This window comes from Gopherus flavomarginatus, chromosome 3 (assembly GCF_025201925.1).
Source record: "Gopherus flavomarginatus isolate rGopFla2 chromosome 3, rGopFla2.mat.asm, whole genome shotgun sequence".
NCBI lineage: Eukaryota > Metazoa > Chordata > Testudines > Testudinidae > Gopherus > Gopherus flavomarginatus.
In genome coordinates this window covers 44,975,381-44,994,661 of record NC_066619.1, presented here as the reverse complement: position 1 = coordinate 44,994,661, position 19,281 = coordinate 44,975,381, and the positions used below count along the sequence as shown (strand labels likewise).

Below are 19,281 nucleotides of genomic sequence, written 5' to 3'. Positions count from 1 at the left end.
ACAACTAACAGTGGGAGCTCTTCTGGAGGGGGACCATTGGGAGCTGCTGCTCCTGTGGCCCCAGGGTCTAGCCGCCTGCCGCTGCTCTGGCAGCCCTGGGGACGACCGCGGCAGCTGCTCCAGCTGCGCTGCTACCCCAAACCGCCCCTCCACTCCTGCTGCTTCAGCCCTGGGGCTGCCGCTCTGGCAGCCCTGGGTACCGGCTGCCAGCCACTGCTGCAGCAGCCCTACGCCTAACCGCTGCTCTGGCCCTTCCACTGCAGAAGTCCTGGAGGTCCCCAAAAGTCATGGAATCCATAACTTCCATGACAGAATTGTACCCTTAATAATGATGACTGGATATGCTTTGCATGTAGCTTCAGTTGTCCACTGTTGCAGGTTTCCATTTCCATGATACTTTATATTTTTGTTTAGATGTACAAATCTTGAGAGGTTTAGTTCTAAAGGTTCCTTCTTCTTTCCCATAAACTAGCATGCACTTACAGATACATCAGGAAATTAATTCAGCACTGTCACTTGTAAAGACACAAAACTCAGTGATCAAGATTTCCAAACTGAGACCTTGCATTATTCCCTTTTGGAAAGATCTTTATAATTTTTGTTCACTAATCAATAACTTACGGGTGAAACACTTTCTTATTTAGTAGTTAGATGTGGCCTTTTAGGAGACCTGGCTGAGCTTTTTGTGCTGGCCTCCAATTTCAATCACATACTCACTTTCAAATGGAATTAATATAATATTAAATGCAAAAGAGACTATGTTAATTTGTCTTCATAATTAAAATCATGAAAAGAAGAGATGCAAACGTTCCAACAACAATATTAACTCAGCTGGATTGCACATCCTGTGTGTTTCACTATGTATCTTTTACAACAATAATGTATCAAGTGAATGCACTACATTTAGTCAAAATAAACAGGAATGGAAATGCTTAGCCATCCACAGGTATAGGACCCAAGTATTTTAGAGAGGAGAGACTGTACATGGGAGTGGTGGAGAGTCTGGGAGATAAAGAACTGTCAGTGGTCTTGATAGCCTGCCCTAGGACTCCTTACTCAGACACCAGCTATGGCAGCGCCATCCCTTAGAGGCCAACCTGAGGTGGCTTGAGCAGTGCTGATAGTGATCCTAGGTAGTGGCTGGGCCCTGTCATTGCGGACAGAAGGACATAAAACAAAACCTAGATTTTTACAGTATGCAAAACCAGGGTGAGGCATTTAACAACAGCCTGGCTCATTTAGTTGGCTGACACAGAACTGGGCTAGTAGATCCATTTAGTTTCGTACCTATTGGCCACACCTCTGGCTTGCCCCAACACTCTCCTGGAACAAGCTGCTATGGGACACTACTTGTGCCATGTGGTTGCTAAACAACTGTGTTAACAGCTTCTCTGAAGCCTGGTTTTTGCAGTGGAGCTTTGATCATTCTCCTACGTTTAGGATCTACTCCAACTGCAGACTGGGGGCAGGATTTGGCTTTAAATGTAGAAGAAAAAATGTTATGGGAAGCATTTTTGGTGCATGCAAATTTAGATATCCAGGCATTTCAAAACCATCCTGTATAATTCACAGCACTAAGTCATTAGTCCACCTTAAGGTTTAAAAGTCTACAAAAAAAAGTGTTCAGACCTGATCTGTTTTTGATTTAGAGGCTGGCAACAAAGCAACCTCTGAAACCTTAAGAATTTTACATTTTTTGCAGCTCTCAATCAATAATGGCTAAACCAATTCTTTGTAAAGAAAAAGTTATTACATCTGGCCTGACAGCTTGCAAGCCAAAGTTCCAGACTTAAGTATTTTTGAAATGGCCAAGATATTAAGTCTCCCAAAAAAATAAAAGTTGGGACTGAACAGATGCAGCATTTCCAGGTTACCTCAGCTTCTTTATTATTTTGATGAGAACAATCTGAAATGAAGAAAAGCCCTTATTTGTCAAATTGGTCAAGTCCCCTGAGCATGCCTGGGATCAGACCAGAAATGCTTTGAAGTACAAAACAATTTAGTAAACATTAATAAGACCAATTTCCATATAAGCATTCAATACTACAGCAAATAAAGTATATGGAAAATATATAGTGGCTATATGTGAGTTAACAGTTTCAAAATACTCTACCCGCTTAGAATGCAAAAATATCAGTATATATCTTGTGAATCTTGCACAGATATTTAGATTTAAATTAACAAAAGGAGTAAATGAATTGGCACTTGAGTGAGAGTTATACACAGACACATAGCAAGATGGGTCAGAAAGCCCTAATTTGGAGATACTAAGTGTTTCACCTCTCATCAGTTCAAATCTAGGTCAGATGGGTAGTGACTAGTTGTTGATACTATTTGATGGCTTTAGGGTGCCCTGAAGTTAAAGTAAACACGTGTCTTGGTTCTGCCACGAGAGGACTGGCTTTTCATGTGGTATCCTGGCATCCCACAAACTTATTTCAAGACACCTCAAATGTCTTCAATTTTCATTTAGACTATCAAAACTTGTATATATGTTATAATAATAACAAAATATATATTCAAGATGTACTGCTCTACTGAGCAGAATTTGATCTATGTTTACCAGGAACAAGAAGTCCCAGGGAACTAGCTTTCAGTGTGATGAATAGTGTTCAGAGTGGAAAGAAAAGTCAAATGAGAGTAGATACTATCACATCTGTTCTTTGACTCTCAGTGAATATTGTTGATATGTCCAGTGCATCATGATAAACTGATTCAGAACATTCAGTAAATGGAAGAAGTCCTCCACTCCGAAAAATATGAACATGCTGAGTCAGAAATGGGCAGTAGTGGCATCAGAACACATTTCTTTCGTATGGCTATTTTGTGACCCTAAAAAATACCACCACAGAAGCATCTCCTTTTTATTTTGAAAATATGGTCACCTTGCCTGAGATTAGTCATCTCAGTCCGGTTCCTAGTGGAGCCAGCAACACAGCTGGTTCTAACTGGTGTACTTGTTGATAGTATCAGCAAAGAGTCCAGACATTGAATGGTCATGGAGCTAGAACTGTCCTCTAACTCTTGAAGATGGTTCTCCCACCATGTTGCACCAATGTGGAGAAGTTTGCGTTTCCTCTGCCTTTGTTCTTCCACGTGTGTGGCTAAAAAGGAGTTCAATCTTCAGTGCTTTGAATCTAGTATCTTTGAAGAATATTGAGTTCACACAGATGCTTTCCTAAAAAATAAAGCTATTGTATTTCCCCTTGTGTTCTCTCCCTACTGATGCTAAGATATTATGAATTATCTGCTCTAGCTCATCCTTTAAGACAATTTCAGTTAAGATTTCACTGCTGATCTTGGCAAATGAACAAAAAGCTACTAACGTTGTGCATGCCTTTTCTCATTTTTGTTGTCCCTACAGATGATTTTAATAAGCAATTCATGGGTCAAATGATGCAAATGAACCAAATACTAGGAGATGTGAAAGACCTTCTCAGGCAGCAGGTACTGTAAGAGGCTTTCAGTGTGAATCCCTCAGATCCAGATTAGAGCACTGCTTTGTGCAGCGTTAGGGCAGATTTTACCCAAGTGTGATGTTCCTGTACAAAGCTTTCTGTCTGCGCAGTAGGAGTGAAATGACCTTGTAGGGGAACTACAACTTCGGCATGTTGTGGAGGGGCCACTGGAGGTGGGGCAGGCGATGGCCCACTTATATAGATCCAGTCCCCAGAAACCCCTGCATTCAGAGTGGAGAAGAGCCACAGCTACTATTATAGCCCATTGGCTAGCTAGCTAAAGGTAGTCTTGCACATGTAAAAGGAAACTAAATTAATTGCACTATTAGCCTCATTGGTGTGAAGTCGCTAGTGTTTTACTGATTTGCTAAACATCCTTTACTAATTATGGGTTTGATTCTGCAAACACTTTCTACAGCACTTAGGCTCCAGTTCAGCAAAGCATTTGGGCGTATGCTTAAGTAAACCTCTATTCAGCGAAACGCTCAAGCACATGCTGAAGTCCCATTTAAGTCAATGGGATCTAAACGTATGCCTAAAGTTAAGCACCTACTAAATGCATTGCTAAATAGGGATGGACTGAATTGTGGCCATAAATCTCACCACCATGAGTGTCCCTATGGAAGTCAATGTACAATCTATATAGAGTTATTCTCCACAGAAGATGATAGGACTACTCATGCTAATAAGCACCATGCTTGGGAGTAAGCATTTGCAAAATCAGACCCTGTCATTGTAAGGCACTTTGTGAATGGTCAGGATTTTATTAGCATCTAGACAAGATATAATGGTGCTATGGGCAGCCAGGCACAAATTAGCATCACCCAACTAATACATATTTTCTATACCCTAAAGATCAAGGAAACAACTTTTTTGAGAAATACTATAGCAGAATGCCAGGCATGTGGTAAGTATTCCTGTATTTCCTATAAAATTAGCAGAGGTCCACATAAGATTTGCAATAGTTTAAAAACAATTCTCACTGGATTGCCACTATTTGATTTATAGGAAGCATTGAAAAATGAGCCTATTCTTCTGGGTTCTAAGCATCTTTGACTTAAGTTAAAAATAGATTCCTATTGGTGTAAAGCCTTAAGCTTCTGCTCTCCCCCAAACCAGAAAATAACCAGTCAAAACCAAACAATACTCTACCTCATCCAAAACAACCAACCCTCATCATGCCCTACCCCAGGAGCTTAGCCTTTTAGCATGCCAGGGAGGTAAACTGCATTCAGGCTATTTCAGACCAAGAGTCAGTTCAGTTCTAGTGCAGAGCCCATCAAAGACCTTATCCTGATAGCAGTTCCCTCTCTTTTCAAGTGATGGTGCTCCAGCACCTCTGGTGACCACCGTTCTGGCAGTATTTCATGTGGGGAGAGATGGAGGGAATCTCCAGTAGGAAGGTCAAAACCCACTATTATGTAGTATTCTTGTAGCCATGTTGGTCCCAGGATATTGGAGACACAAAGTGGGTGAGGTAAAGATATTACCTCACCCACTGTATCTTTCTTTAACCTACTATGTGCATCTCAACTCCTCAGATTCTACCTGAATGCAGATCGTGCCACATGTCCCTGGGAGATAATAACATGCATATTAAGCAGTGTAAGAGCCTTAGTAGAATAAATGAATAAGCAAACAGCCACATTTGGCACCAGCTTGCATTGCCAGGCTGATTTAGGGATTCTATACAAACCTTGCATTGCAGTAGTCTAATCCTGAGGTGACACAGGCATAGATACAGTAGCAAGGTCTGCATTCAAAAGAAATGGCCAGAGAGGATTATAAAAGCCTTTTGAAGAATCCTCTAACATAGCTGGGAATCCAACAGATCCCCTAAATGCCAACTCTTTTACCAGCAGAGGACACACACCCTTATTCAGAGGAGTAGGCATAATTGTTGCCAGATCTTCCAATAGCTTTTCTCAAATTATCATCCCTCCACTGAATCTCACCTTGATTGAGCTTCAGCTAACTTAGTTTTCACACATGTGAGACGAAGACTAGAGCCACAGGAAGTTTCTTTAAAGCCTGCACTGTGTTAATCAGCTGAAAGGATAAATTACATGCTTTGGTACCATTTTGGTACCTGTCTCCTTGTCCCAGATTTTTCCTTTCCCCCTCTGGTCAGTCTTAGTACATGAAACAGTGTTGTGGATACTCTGTCACATATTCAATATTCTGCCACTTGCTATTGCCTCCTCCCTCTCCTTTTTTTACTCCTTGTAAATTTTGATCTCTCCGAGGCGAAATAATAGCTCTGTTTTTTACACTGAGGGCAGCATTGCTGATTTAGCCAGAGTAATGGCTCACCTTGTCTTTTCAATAATACCATCAACCTATAATCCCTTTGGGACCTGTTCCCCATTTGTCCTTGTTAGGTCACTCTAACCTGCACTTATTGCTTTCCCCTGGTCAGCATCAGAAGTTATACATCTGCTCTGGGACTAACTAAGCAGAAAGACATCCATATCCCTATGACATATGCAGCATAGCCTTAACCTCCACTATTCTGTAGGTTCTTGATCAGTTCCTAACAAAAGTCTCCTCAATCACAATCCAAGAAGTTGCTACTGCCGCAGCCCCAGCCCAGCCAACATAAAGGATATTTATGATGCAGAAACACAATCCCACTGCTCAGCAGTGGATTAGGTATCTCCTTAGAACTCTTGTCAATTGAAATGCATGATGGATATTTCCTTGAATCGCTAAAACTGCTGTTCTTTCTACTCAAAGGTTTGGGAGCTACAAACTTTCCAACTGAGCCCCCAGTGCCCCCTAAACCCAAATGCGAAGCCAGCTCCTGTTTCAGGGGGGTCACGTGCATAGAGACAGCAGATGGATTTCAGTGTGGACCCTGTCCCGAAGGGTTCACAGGAAATGGAGTTACATGCTCAGATATTGATGAGGTAAAATATTGACTTGTAAAAAGAAAAAAATCCCAACTCATTTCTCACATAAATGGGCCCTGACTCTTGCTTTCTGCAGCATTCACTAACAGGCTGCACGGTGAATAGTAATACATCCTGGGCCCAGTTCTCCACTCCATTACACTAGAGGTATGTTGCAATGACTCCATTGTTGTCAGTGGAGTTACATGGGTGAAAATATGGAGTTATACTGTGGTGAATCAAGACCACTGTATTTATTTTTTAAGTATCTGCAGTACATATTTCCATTTTACTGCTCTCTGAATGTTACATCGAAAGGGCAAAGCTACTGACACAGTTATTGGGATTCCACAAAAAGATTAAATATCAGCAGTTATAGGGCAGAAATGCAGAAGCACTTCCTGTTGATTTGGATTTTATTTCTCTGAATTTCAGTGCTCATAAAAAGTTTTAGTTTAAACGGCCTTGGAAACTGAAGTCAGTTTATTCACAAAATTGGCTATGTTTTCAATTCAGCCGTAAAGGTCAATTGCAAAGGAATAAACATTGGGATGGTGCCGCTTCTTTATGATGTAGAAAGAAAACCTAAAAGGTTTGTTTTTAAATTTTTGTGGGAGGGGGAGTGGTTCTACATTAGAAATTCAGGTTTTGTTCACCCTTGGAGACTTGAGAATTAGCAGATTAATGACATCTGAAAAACCAAGGAAATGAAGCCTGATTAATCGAAAGAGGAAATAAGAATTATTCAGAAGTGTTTAAAAAAAAAATCCACCACCCACACTTCCTTGGTCCTGATTGTCCACTGCTTTATACTGATTGTTGTGGGGAAAAGCCATGGTGTAATGGAGCAGAGAATCAGGTTCTTTGTATTTTGGTTGGCTGCAGCACTTACTTAACTCAAAACAGTTTGGTGGGACTGGGAGGGAAGCTTCTTTTGTTAAGGATTCAGCACTCCCACTCCCTTTCAACTGAGGGCTGAAAAAGCTCCCAGCCCACATTTTCAAAAAGCCACTCAAAAAAAAAAAAAACCAAAAACCAAACAAACAACTCAATATCCCTGGTATTTTGAAGGGGGGAAATAAAATTTTACACCTTCTTTATACATCATAAAGAAGCATAAAAAAGGCACAAAACATTTACTTTTCAAGCACTATTTAACAGGCTTCTGTTTTTATACCTGCTATTTATGTCTGCAGTTATTTGCAGACTGTCTAGTCACTTAGAAGGTATTTCTACACTGCATTGTGAACCCTCTGTGAGACCTGGGCTTGTGGACTTGGTGTTTCCAAGACCACACTTGAGCATCCACACTGCATGGTAAACCTGGGCTTACAAATGCTGACCCTGGGTCTCACAGCCATTGCTAATGCAGCCATACTGCCCTACACAGACCTACTGACTCAAATGTGCAGTCTGAGCTGCGTCCACACTGCAAAACGGCAGCGTTTGGACCCGAGTCACAGTGGGACTTGGGCTCCTACCCACCCCACAAGCAGAGTCCATGGACCTGGGTTCTGAGTATTTGCTGACCAAATCAGACTGGTTTGTGTGCGGACAGAATGGGGCTTGGGCTCAAACTGAGTCAGAGTCTGCAGTGTAGACATATCCTTGGGGAGCTGCAACTGAGATTCCCAGCACAGGTGGACAGACTCTGCGAGCTCTGCTTGAGCTAGCACGCTAAAAATACCAGTGTGGCTGTTGGGGCACTGGTGGTTGCGTGGGCTGGCTGCCTGAGCCCGGACGTTGAGTGGCTTGTACTTGGGAGGCTAGCCTGAGCCCCCCTCCATACAGCAATGCTCATGTTGCTATTTTTAGTAAAAGCAGCAAAGAGTCCAGTGGCACCTTATAGACTAACGTCTGTTAGTCTGTAAGGTGCCACAGGACTCTTTGCTGCTTTTACAGATCTAGACTAACACGGCTACTCCTCTGATACTATTTTTAGTGCGAGTCTGTCTGTATACCCGCACTGGGAATCTCCCCTCCCAACTGCAGTGTAGACATAGGCTTAGGTGTTTAATCTACAGATGTACATTGTAGCGTCTAAGCACTTCCCAGGTAATTCAAAATAGAAATAATCTCTTTCTTCCTCCTCAGCCAGCAGGAGAAATAGCTTGAGTATTTGACAGTTGTTTTGATTGCAGGTTGATGTTGTGTGTGCAAGTCGGAGAGAGAAGGTGCATGAGTCTACTTGTATCTGTTTATGAAAAAAAATTTATAGGGGGAAAACTAAGTTGAAGAAATTGAATGTATGTTTCAGTTACCTTGTTGTGGGTAGAGTTAGGTGCCCAAACATGACGTGACATGAATTATGCCTACTGTTATGTCATGCACAAAAATGGAGGCCTGCGTTTGTAAATCTGGTCCAATAGGCATAGCACAATCATCTTCCTCACACTACCTTGCTACTCTGACTCAGCCCACACCTGGATGGACCTTGTCCTTACCTATGGTAGGTGTGCAAGGGCACTTCAGTCTCCAGAGCCTTCCCTGCCCTGGTGATTTTGAGCAAAAGAGTTCCTGTTACTACCACTGGAGCAGCTCCACTAATGGTAGAAGTTGTGGGAGGACTAATGCAGACTGGTCATCAGTGTGTTCAACACCGAGTGGTTCAGGCTTACTTTGAACATGGTCAGATCACACAGAGTTAAAAATACAGGCACTAGTGCCCCTACCATGGTGGAGCTGAGTTAGTGTCAGAAAGAGTGGTGACATTTTTGCCAAAAAGATATAGAACAGACACAAGCCATGTCCATTCAGACCTTCGTCTTTATGCTGATAGTGCCAATAAATTGCCAAGCAACGTGGGGCTTTTTCTTTACAAGAGCATGTCTGTTAAAAACTGGAATAATGCCTACAACTCATCTCACATAGTCCATCAAATGATAACGTTCATTGTGCTACATTAGGTTGACCACCTTTTCGAAATGCAAAAATGTGACACATACAGGAGCCCTGCCCCCTGCTGCTCCTCTTCCCCAAGGCCCCGCCCGCTGATCAGACCAGAAGCTGGAACTGGGCATTGGTAAGAACTGCCCAGGGAGCCCAGGCTACCATGGGGAGCCCTGGACCCTCTACCTCAGCAGTCTCCAAATTTGTCATGGTTGCCCCCCTATCCCCCAATCCCTGTCTGCACCCACCCCGTGAGGGCTGGAAGTGGGGCTACAGCTGGGGGTGGGGCCAGAGCACAGCTAGGGGCCAACTGGGGTTAGGTGGTGATCACTTTCTGCCTGGGCCCGGCCATGCCCCCAAATGTTCCTCCATGCACCCCATAGTTTGGGGACTTCTGCTCTACCAGCTCTGGGCGGGGGACTGTGGTGCCCAAGAAAAGCCCTTGGCCCATGTCCCCCACCCCCACCCCCTGGGTAGGTGGAGGGTCTGGGACTCTGGGGTTCCCCACAGCAGCCCGGTTTCCTTGGGCAGCTCTTACTAATGCCTGGCTCTGGTTTCTGGCCTGATGAGGAGGTGGGGCCTCAGAATAAGAGAAGGAACAGGGTGTAGGACCACAGAGGGGGCAGGGCTGAGGCTCACCTCAACCCCCCACCAGGAAGAATCTGGCACTGCCCTTGAGGCTTGGGCAGGCGCAGAGCGGTGCTGCAGAGAAGCTGGGATAAATGCTGTTCCAGACGCATTCAGCCTGGTTCTGAGACTTGAAATGTACATTTTGGGACTGTCTCACCCAGTTAGGGACAAGTTGTCACACTAGGCTAAATGTGGGGAGCATTTGAACCAGTGGAAGGACCTCTATGCCCTTATCCACCCCCAAACTGTCCAATTGTCCAGGAAGGACAGTTAACATCATATTGTGTCTCCCTTTGTAAACTGTTTCTGCATGTCATGAAACCAGGGCATTTAAATAGGAGTTTTGTATTCAATAACTGTTAAAAAGGAACCTTGAATTCCAACTAGGAGCTATCCTTATCCCTGTCTGAGCCTTGAGACTGTTAACATCTCTCTAGTAAGGCCTCTTAACACCAATCCAGGAGGAAGCGTTGCTGATTTGTTTTGGGGGATGTGCCTCACAACCTTAAAACATTATCTTAATATGTATTTTGAACTGCATGTCTCTTCTGTTAATAATGCCATTGTTTGAGCTCCCTCTACTGGCTAAAAAAAATTAATCTACTTTTTCAAATCAAGAGCTATATTATGAGTATATGTGTCTAGGGTGACAAGATGTCCCAAATGTATAGGGCCGATTCCTATATTCATGGTGTTGTCTTACATAGGCACCTATTACCCCCCACCTCTCTCCCAATTTTTCACACTTGCTATCTGGTCACCCTAAGTCTGTCTTATGTTTAAGTTCACATTTTAGATTATGCTTTTGCTTTTATTAAATCTTTTTTTCTATTAGGCTCCAAAGCCAATTTTGTGTTTAGTAATCTGTTATAAACATATAAAAAAATTAATGCCATTGTATGTTGAGGGACATACACTGAACTGTATGTATTTTGTCTATATTATCCTGGTTTGTTTTGTCATCATTTTATGGGTATTTTTGCTTTATGCCCAAGCTGAGTTAATCATAGAATCGGAGAAATGTAGGGTTGGAAGGGACCTTGAGAGCTCATCTAGTACCTTCCACCATGCTAAGGCAGGGCCAAGTAAATGTAGACCATCCCTGACAGGGGTTTGTCCAGCCTGTTCTTTAAAATTTCCTGTGAGGGGGATTCCACTACCTCCCTTGGTAACCTATCCCAGTGCTTAACTATCTTTATAGTTATAAAGTTTGTCCTATCATCTAAGCTAAATCTCCCTTGCTTCAGATTAAACCCATTACACTTCTTGTCCTGCCTTCAGTGGACATGGAGAACAATTGATCACCCTCCTCGTAACAGCCCTTTGAAGACTGTCCCTTTGAGTCTTCTTTTAAGACTAAACATGCCAAGTTTCTTTAACCTTTCCTCAAAACTCAGTTTTCTAACCTATCATCCTTTTAATTGTTCTCCTCTGGTCTCCCTCCAGTTAGTCCACATCTTTTCTAAAGGTTGGTGCCTAGAACTGAACTCAGTACTGCAGCTGAGGACTCACCAGTACCAAGTAGAGCAAAACAATACCCTCCCATTTCTTACAATGTCATGCCTGCTAATGCACCTCAGAATTAGCCTTTTCTTCCAATTTGTAATCCACTGTAACCCCAGCTCCTTCTCAGCAATATTACTGCCTAGCCCCATATTCTTCATTTTGTATTTGTCCATGTGATTTTTCCTTCCTAAGTGAAATACTTTGCACTTGCCTTTACTGAATTTCATCTGGTTGATTTCAGACCAGTTCTCCCATTAATAAAGGCTATTTTGAATTCTAATCCTGCCCTCCAAAGTGCTTTCAACCCCTCCCAGATTGATGCCATCCACAAATTTAAGCATGCTCTCCACTCCATTATCTAAGTCATCAGTGACAATATTGAATAGTACCAGACCCAGGACAGACCCCTGTGGGACCACACCAGATAATGGTGAAAAGACCAGACATCTTTAAAAATATTTTTAATATTTCCTATTACTTGTTTAATCTTCTGTTTGAACCATATCTAGGGAGATGATAAATGAACATATTCAGGATTTGTCTGCCAATTAACAAATGGTGTTGGTATTTGACAAATACTAGACAGGGGCAGGACTGCAACAGGGCATATGCCGTTTTAACTAATTCATTTTCCGGTAACCTTTCCCCCATGTGTATTTTATCAAATACAAACAGCAAAATGCTGCTATTTATATGTGCATTGAATACAGGTGGACAGTCATTCCCCAGTGATCTCATGACTGCCACAATTACAGGGCTTTCTACTTTTTTCGGTCATGTCCATTCAAGTGATACTTGGTCAGACTTCAGAGGGAGTTAAACCCATACAACTGAGGGGAGAGTTGAGCTCATGGTTTGAGACTTCTAGGACAACTATACAATTGAATATTATTTAAGTGCTGCTTAAAAAGGTAACGTTTTGGAATCTGAGATCAGCAGAATGTTATTGACTCACTGATGCAGGTTCAACAATTCATTTGTCTTTTTAGTGCCGCTATAGCCCATGCTTCCCTGGGGTGCGCTGCGTGAACATTGTTCCAGGCTTCAGATGTGAGGCTTGCCCCCGAGGATACACAGGACAGACAGTTCAGGGGGTAGGGATCAATGCTGCCAAGAACAATAAGCAGGTGAGTGGCAGCCAGACACACTGCCATCTCCAGTGTGCGAGGCTGGTTTGCTATCACTTTCGCTTTCCAAATACAGCTTGAAACTATTAAACATTCTAAGTATTTTTCATTCAATAAAATTACAAGTGTTTTGGGCAGCTCGGCAGAGTGACATCATTTTGTCCCTGACTTTAACAGCAATAACAACAGGTTAATGTGGGGTGGAGGGGAGACAGGAGATGGCCTTAGCTAATGGGAAGTGTCCTGTAGGATTTGATAGAAAATGCCAAACTTTCTGTAGGTCCATATGATATCTTGTAAAAGAGATTTATGTTCCTTCTGTAGATTTCCATAGGATGGTTCATAAAACTTACAGTAAAGTTGGCATCTTTCATACAACTCTGTAGACCAGATTCTGGGCTGAGTCTGGAGTGTCACTATAGTGGCAGAAACACTACACATGGGCTCCCCTAGGTTAGAAGAGACTTCAGTTGGCCATATCTGCCACGTTCATGGCTGTTTCACATTCCTATATGAATACAGCCCTACAGGTTTTATTGTAATTTCTATAGAAGCCTACTATTTAAGACCCCATTAAATTCTTTAGGAGTTTCTCAGAAGGATCACAAACAGATTAAAAAAGCAACAGAGCATATAGGTGAGACAATTTAGTAATTGGTTCTTTCACATTGCACATAGTAATATGTTTTGTTACTTCACCAATGTGTAGGAAGTTATTTAACAGCGCATTAGTTTAGGACAGACTCTATGGCAGGGATTCCCAAACTTCATTGCACCACGGCCCCCTTCTGACAACAAAAATTACTACAGGACCCCAGGAGGGGGGACCCGAGCCTAAGCGCCTCCACTGCCCTGGATGGGGGGCCAAAGCCAAAGCCCAAGCCCAAGGGCTTCAGCCCCAAGTAGGGGGTCTGTAGCTTGAGCCCTGCTGCCCAGCGCTGAAGCCCTCAGCTTTGGCTTTGGTCCTAGTGACCCCATTAAAACGGGGCCGTGACCCACTTTGGGGTCCCTCCCGATCCACAGTTTGAGAACCGCTGCTCTATGTTGTTATAAATGGCCATTTTGTTTGCAATTGTTAAGAGACAGTCTGCTTTTCCATCACAGATAAAACACAAAATAAGTAATTTTAAAAGAAAAAGTTAATTCCACTTTATTTATAGGGCCAAATTAGATTTCCTCTATGAGTTATGCTATAAAAAAAGGAAGAAATGCACTCTCTCAGAAGTGGTGCCAAAAGTCATTATGCAGATACAAGGTCTATTAACTGGGAAGAAGTTCTTTATAATTAAACTGACTCTAAAAATATTGGCTATATTAAACCAAACAAAAATTGATTTAGCTTCACAACACTCCTGTGTGGTAGGGAAGTACCACTACCCCCACCTTACAGACGGAACAGTGACACAGAGGGGCAAAGTCACTTTTCCACAGTCGCAGAGGAAATCTGTAGTGGAGCAGGAATGTGAATCCAGGTCTCCTGGGTCACAGACCAGCATCCTAACCCCTGGACCTGCCTTCCTCCATTTCAGATTTAGGTTGAATGCCATACTGAACATGCTTGTTCATGTTTCTAAAGCTTTTGAAGGTGGTCAGTGAGTGATTTTCCTTCACACTTGGAGCTAAGGTTCACTAGTTTTTTATTATAGGCTCCTTATTTTGTTGTTTTAGGTCTGCTTGGATATTGATGAATGTAATAATGGCCAAAATGGAGGATGCGTTCCAAATTCCCAGTGCATGAACACCATGGTAAGTACCCTTTCATTTACTGTTTTCAAAAATGATCATTTACATCAGGCTGTGATTGGGATCTGTGGTTCTGGCTTGAGATGACCTCTGTATTATATCTTTTGACTCTATCTAAACAAAAAGAAGAATCTCATATCCTCCCTAAAAGTTAAAACAACCAGCGCTTAATGAACCATTAGCATGCCTTCATGAACTCCATCCTCTCCTCTTCACCCAGCAATGACGGCAGTCTTCCCTTCATCCCCTGCAGTTGCAGGGAGTTCTGGCAATTGTGCAAGTGTTTGCGGTGGGGCATTCTCTGAAAAGATACATCTTCACTCCCCACTGGGAGTAGCTGTAACAAGACTGGAAGCCAGCAATTCCTTCTGGTGCCCTGTAAGTAGGAGCAACCTCTCCATCTTTCTCAATCACCATAGTATATAGGGGAAGTCAGGGCAGAGGAGGAATGATATGGCTACCAAATAGCATAGGTGTTAAATGTAACTGCTATATTACAGAAGAGTGAGCAGAGTGGAACTAAAAGTGGAATGAGAGGAGTGAAAGGAGGAGAAAAGGAGTAGAAGTTCCTTTTAATGCATTTTGGGCCTTTCACTCCACTTCACCCTACTGCTAAATGCTGTTTCACTGTGAGATGGTCTGCTGTGTATAGCTAAGTATACTCACACAGAAAGAATAAGAGAACCTCTACGTTTAAATATTTAAGTTTACTGAGTGCTTCTGGTGATATCAAACTGCAAGCTCTGGGTGAGGTACTTTTACATAAATGAAGTATTTTGTTACTAAACTCCACTCCCCACCTGAATATCCTTCTTTTTTTTTTTTTTAAGATCTATAGCATTTCTATCTGATGCATCTTCTGTCCTGTTACTAGAGCAGGCATCCTTTAGAGATCTTTAACCCTTTTTCATGCAGTCTTTAGGGAGACAAGTGGGCCTCTGGGAAAGCCAGTTCTTGAGAAGCTCATGAGTGGGACAGATTGTCTGTCTGCCCTGCCTCCATTCAGTATCATCGGTGTCAGGAAATGCTGCTTTAAAGGTTGTTTAACTCATGGGTGCCCAACCTCTGGCCCGTGGGCCATACATGGCCCACCAGAGCATTTCATAAGGCCCGGGGCCTACTTCAATGCAATACACTAACAGCTAATTCATTAGCATTTTATCATCATATTGACATCATTTTAGTTTACACAAATGTGTAAATAGACAATATTTACTTAGAAACAACCTAACTTAAAATATAAATCAATATAGGTGACTTTAAATCTTATTAAAATATGTAGAATCTGTTTGGCCCACACAAGGTTGTGCTTAGGTTTATGTGGCACCATTGGATTCGGAGCTATGATACAGCTCAGAATACATTGTGCAAATCCAAAGTAACTAGCAGATTTCAGGAGCATGAGCCTGGATGAACTGAACCCATCAACTTTAATTAAGGGGGGAAAAGAATTGCACAAAGCACTGGATTTCATACAGTCCTAACCCCATGCAGATCTAAGCTAGCTGCCAATTTTCTAAACTACCACTCATTGATTATTTGATTTATGCAGTTCTCCGTCTATCTCCATATTCAAACTGTACAGCTTACTGCCATGAAATCAGATAGCACAGACAGTGAAAATCCTGAACAAATCCAGACAAAACCCACGTACTTCCTGGTACAGACAAAATACGCCATATGTGGGTTATGAGTATGCTTTTCCAGTCCACCTGGACTAGGTCAACACTAATAGGTCACCCATGAAGCTTTGCTGCTTAAGTGTTAGGAAGTCATCTGGAACTCCTAATGAAACAAAGACTCGTCATTAACACATAGGGCTGCATGTCTAGTTATGTACATATATATTTGTTCCCTTTCTTTGTCTTTGAAAATGTTGAAAGTTGTTATTGATTATGGTGAGGTTTTAACTGATGTTTTTCCTCCCAGCCAGTGAAAGATTAAAAATAACTAAGCAGGGGGAATAGAGAGCTCAAGACCAAATGAAATGCCTCTGTGGGCTTATTATAACCCATTAGTAAACCTGTCCAGATCACAATACCCACCATCAGTAGCAAAGGCACTAACCACAACATTCTTGCTTGGAATCTCTGGGCTGGTTTATGTAAGAAAGTCAAACTGATGTAGTTTATGGTGCTATTTTAAGCTAATTTAGTTCAGCCAATGCAAAAGGCTGCATGGATGCTCTTATGTCAGCTTAAACAAGGCTTATTTTGATCTAATTTCTGTCAAATCCTAGGCACTGTCATCAACAGACAAAAGTTGTACCAGTTTAGCTTAAGTCAGTTTTTAAACTGATTTAAGCAAAACCAGAGAAAACTTTTGGTGGACACATTTATTTTAGCATAAGAGCAGCTGGTTTCAGTTTAGCTTAAAACTTGTTCCCAATTTAGTGAAGCTAAACCAAAACAAGGCTGATTTATACCAAAATAAAAGTGTCCACACATGCTTTGCACTGGTTAAATTGATTGAGGTCAACTAGTGTAATGTGTGTATAGACAAAAGCTCAGCAAAGAATGAATAGGCAAGGAGATTGTAATATCCTCTCCCACCTTAAAGGTGGCTCATCCTGAGCAGGTTTTAGGGACATTCACAGGGCAATGTAGAGAAGTGTGGGCAGTTGCTGTAGTCTACTTGTTCTCTGGATAAACAGGGGACTTTGGTTCCTCCACAAGTGTCAGTCTCACATGTTTGACAGCACTTAGTCAAACATGTCTGTTCACAAAAGGAGCTAGCAAGATGCCACAGTGAACATGAAACTGAGCCTGCACATCGTAAGCAGTGTGAGGCAAATCACAGACACGCTCATGCAAATGACTGATTGTCTTTACAGGGTTCTTACCGCTGCGGCCCATGCAAACCCGGTTACACTGGAGACCAGGTCAAAGGATGCAAGGCTGAGAAAAGCTGCAGAAATCGAGCCTTGAACCCATGCAGTGTTTATGCACAGTGTATTGAAGAAAGACAAGGAGAGATTTCATGTACTGTAAGTTGCTGATAGGATATATTTTAGGCCACTCCATAGAAACTAGAAAAAAAACAGTCCTACTGAGGCAATGAGCAGGATGTTTTAGGGCCTGTGTACACTTTGATCAGTAAAAAAGTGTGTTTGTAACCAGAGTATGACACACTCATTTGACCCATTTACAAACAGTCCAGTTATGTCCAGATAGCAGACTCCCCCGACTCCAGTACATCCAGGTGGTAGCCAAATCTGGGTGGTTACCTTTACCATGCTGCCTGGCAGCATTTGTATGATTGAATTCTGGGAAGCCTTTTTCTGCTGAGACCGTACAGGATAGCAGGTCAGATAGCAGTGGCACAGTGTGCCAAATATCAATGCGCACAGAGCAAGCATCAGCATCACGTGGTTGGAAGGGACCTCAGGAGGTCATCTAGTCCAACCCCCTGCTCAAAGCAGGACCAATTCCCAACTAATTCATCCCAGCCAGGGCTTTGTCAAGCCTGACCTTAAAAACCTCTAAGGAAGGAGATTCTACCACCTCCCTAAGTAACCCATTCCAGTGCTTCACCACTCTCTGAGTGAAAAAGTTTTTCCTAATATCCAACCTAAACCTGCCCCACTGCAACTTGAGACCATTACTCCATGTTCTGTCATCAGGTACTACTGAGAACAGTCTAGATCCATCCTCTTTGGCACCCCCCTTTCAGGTAGTTGGAAGCAGGCATCAAATCCCCCCTCATTCTTCTCTTCTGCAGACTAAACAATCCCAGTTCCCTCAGCCTTTCCTCATAAGTCATGTGCTCCATCCCCCTAATCATTTATGTTGCCCTCCGCTGGACTCTTTCCAATTTTTCCACATCCTTCTTGTAGTGTGGGGCCCAAAACTGGACCCAGTACTCCAGAAGAGGCCTCACCAATGTCGAATAGAGGGGAATGATCACGTCCCTTGATCTGCTGGCGATGCCCCTACTTATACAGCCCAAAATGCCATTAGCCTTCTTGGCAACAAGGGCACACTGTTGACTCATATCCAGCTTCTTGTCCACTGTAACCCCTAGATCCTTTTCTGCAGATCTCTGGCCATGTCCTGCTGTCCAGTGAGCTGTGAAGAAAATTTTCTGGTATTTAAGTGTGGTTATGGGCTCCTGTCTACAAAATGAGATGATAGTATTCTGACCAGATTACTTGAAGATTGAACATGTCAGATCAGATCTCTGGCAAGGGTAACACATAGCTGGTTGCTGTAGTTATTAGTCATGCAACGTGTGGGCACAAACTGTGCCACTAAAGGGGTACAAACTCAATCAGAAGTTTTAGTGTAGATGGAACCTTAAATACAATGGTCCTAACAGTGTAGCCTTTGTACAGGCAGAATCTCAAATGAAGTTCATTTATTTTGCCACAAGGAAGACTAATAACAAGGAATTCATACACCAGGAACAGCAGTTCCCCCACTGTGTCTAAAAGGATGAAAACATCACAACTGATGCCTACTGCATTAAATAAAGATCTGTATTGTTCGTCTCTATGGTATATTTAAGGGATTATGAGGGTTTTTTTTCTCTACTGTTGTAATGAAAGGGTTGGGCAGATCTATTTACCTAGTAGTATTTCTATTTTTGTATGCAAGCATCCGATAGTGAAGGAGTCCTTTAAATTTGATATTGGTTAAAGTAATCTGAAATGCCAAAAGACTATTCCCTGTTATGTTGAACGTTTTCATTCTAAATCTATTTGTCTTTGTTTAAAGAGATGTAGTAGAAGGAATCAGGTGGCTGGAGATTCACTGCAGCAGAGCTCAATTCCATGTCTTTAAAGATGTCTGCTCTGTGGGCCGGGTCTCTAGAATACTGCAATATTTCAGAGCCCCTTTGTGTAGCAAGTGTTTATAAGTTCTGTGTCTACAGAGATCACAAATCTGCTTGGGCCAACCAATGAGATACAGCATTTTTCACTTCTCTCTGTGAAATAACCTGCTGGTTTTAGTCTAATTCTCTATGGATATGTTTCAACACCCCCAAAACACCATGACAGCCAGTATTTATCTGGTTTGCTGGATGGCACTCTCAGTA

At 42.4% G+C, this 19,281-nt stretch overlaps 2 protein-coding genes across 2 annotated transcripts in view; both read left to right on the top strand.

The window, feature by feature from the left end:
* The window catches only part of LOC127047924 (cardiomyopathy-associated protein 5-like), a 478,816-nt gene that overhangs the window by 178,141 nt on the left and 281,394 nt on the right, over positions 1-19,281 (top strand). The window lies entirely within an intron of this gene.
* THBS4 (thrombospondin 4) overlaps positions 1-19,281 on the top strand; it is a 67,717-nt gene that overhangs the window by 20,390 nt on the left and 28,046 nt on the right. Inside the window, exons 5-10 of the mRNA XM_050946904.1 lie at positions 3,365-3,447; positions 4,314-4,365; positions 6,195-6,367; positions 12,364-12,501; positions 14,170-14,247; positions 17,078-17,230. Of these exons, the coding sequence (XP_050802861.1) occupies positions 3,365-3,447; positions 4,314-4,365; positions 6,195-6,367; positions 12,364-12,501; positions 14,170-14,247; positions 17,078-17,230 (677 nt within the window). The remainder of the gene's footprint in view (positions 1-3,364; positions 3,448-4,313; positions 4,366-6,194; positions 6,368-12,363; positions 12,502-14,169; positions 14,248-17,077; positions 17,231-19,281) is intronic.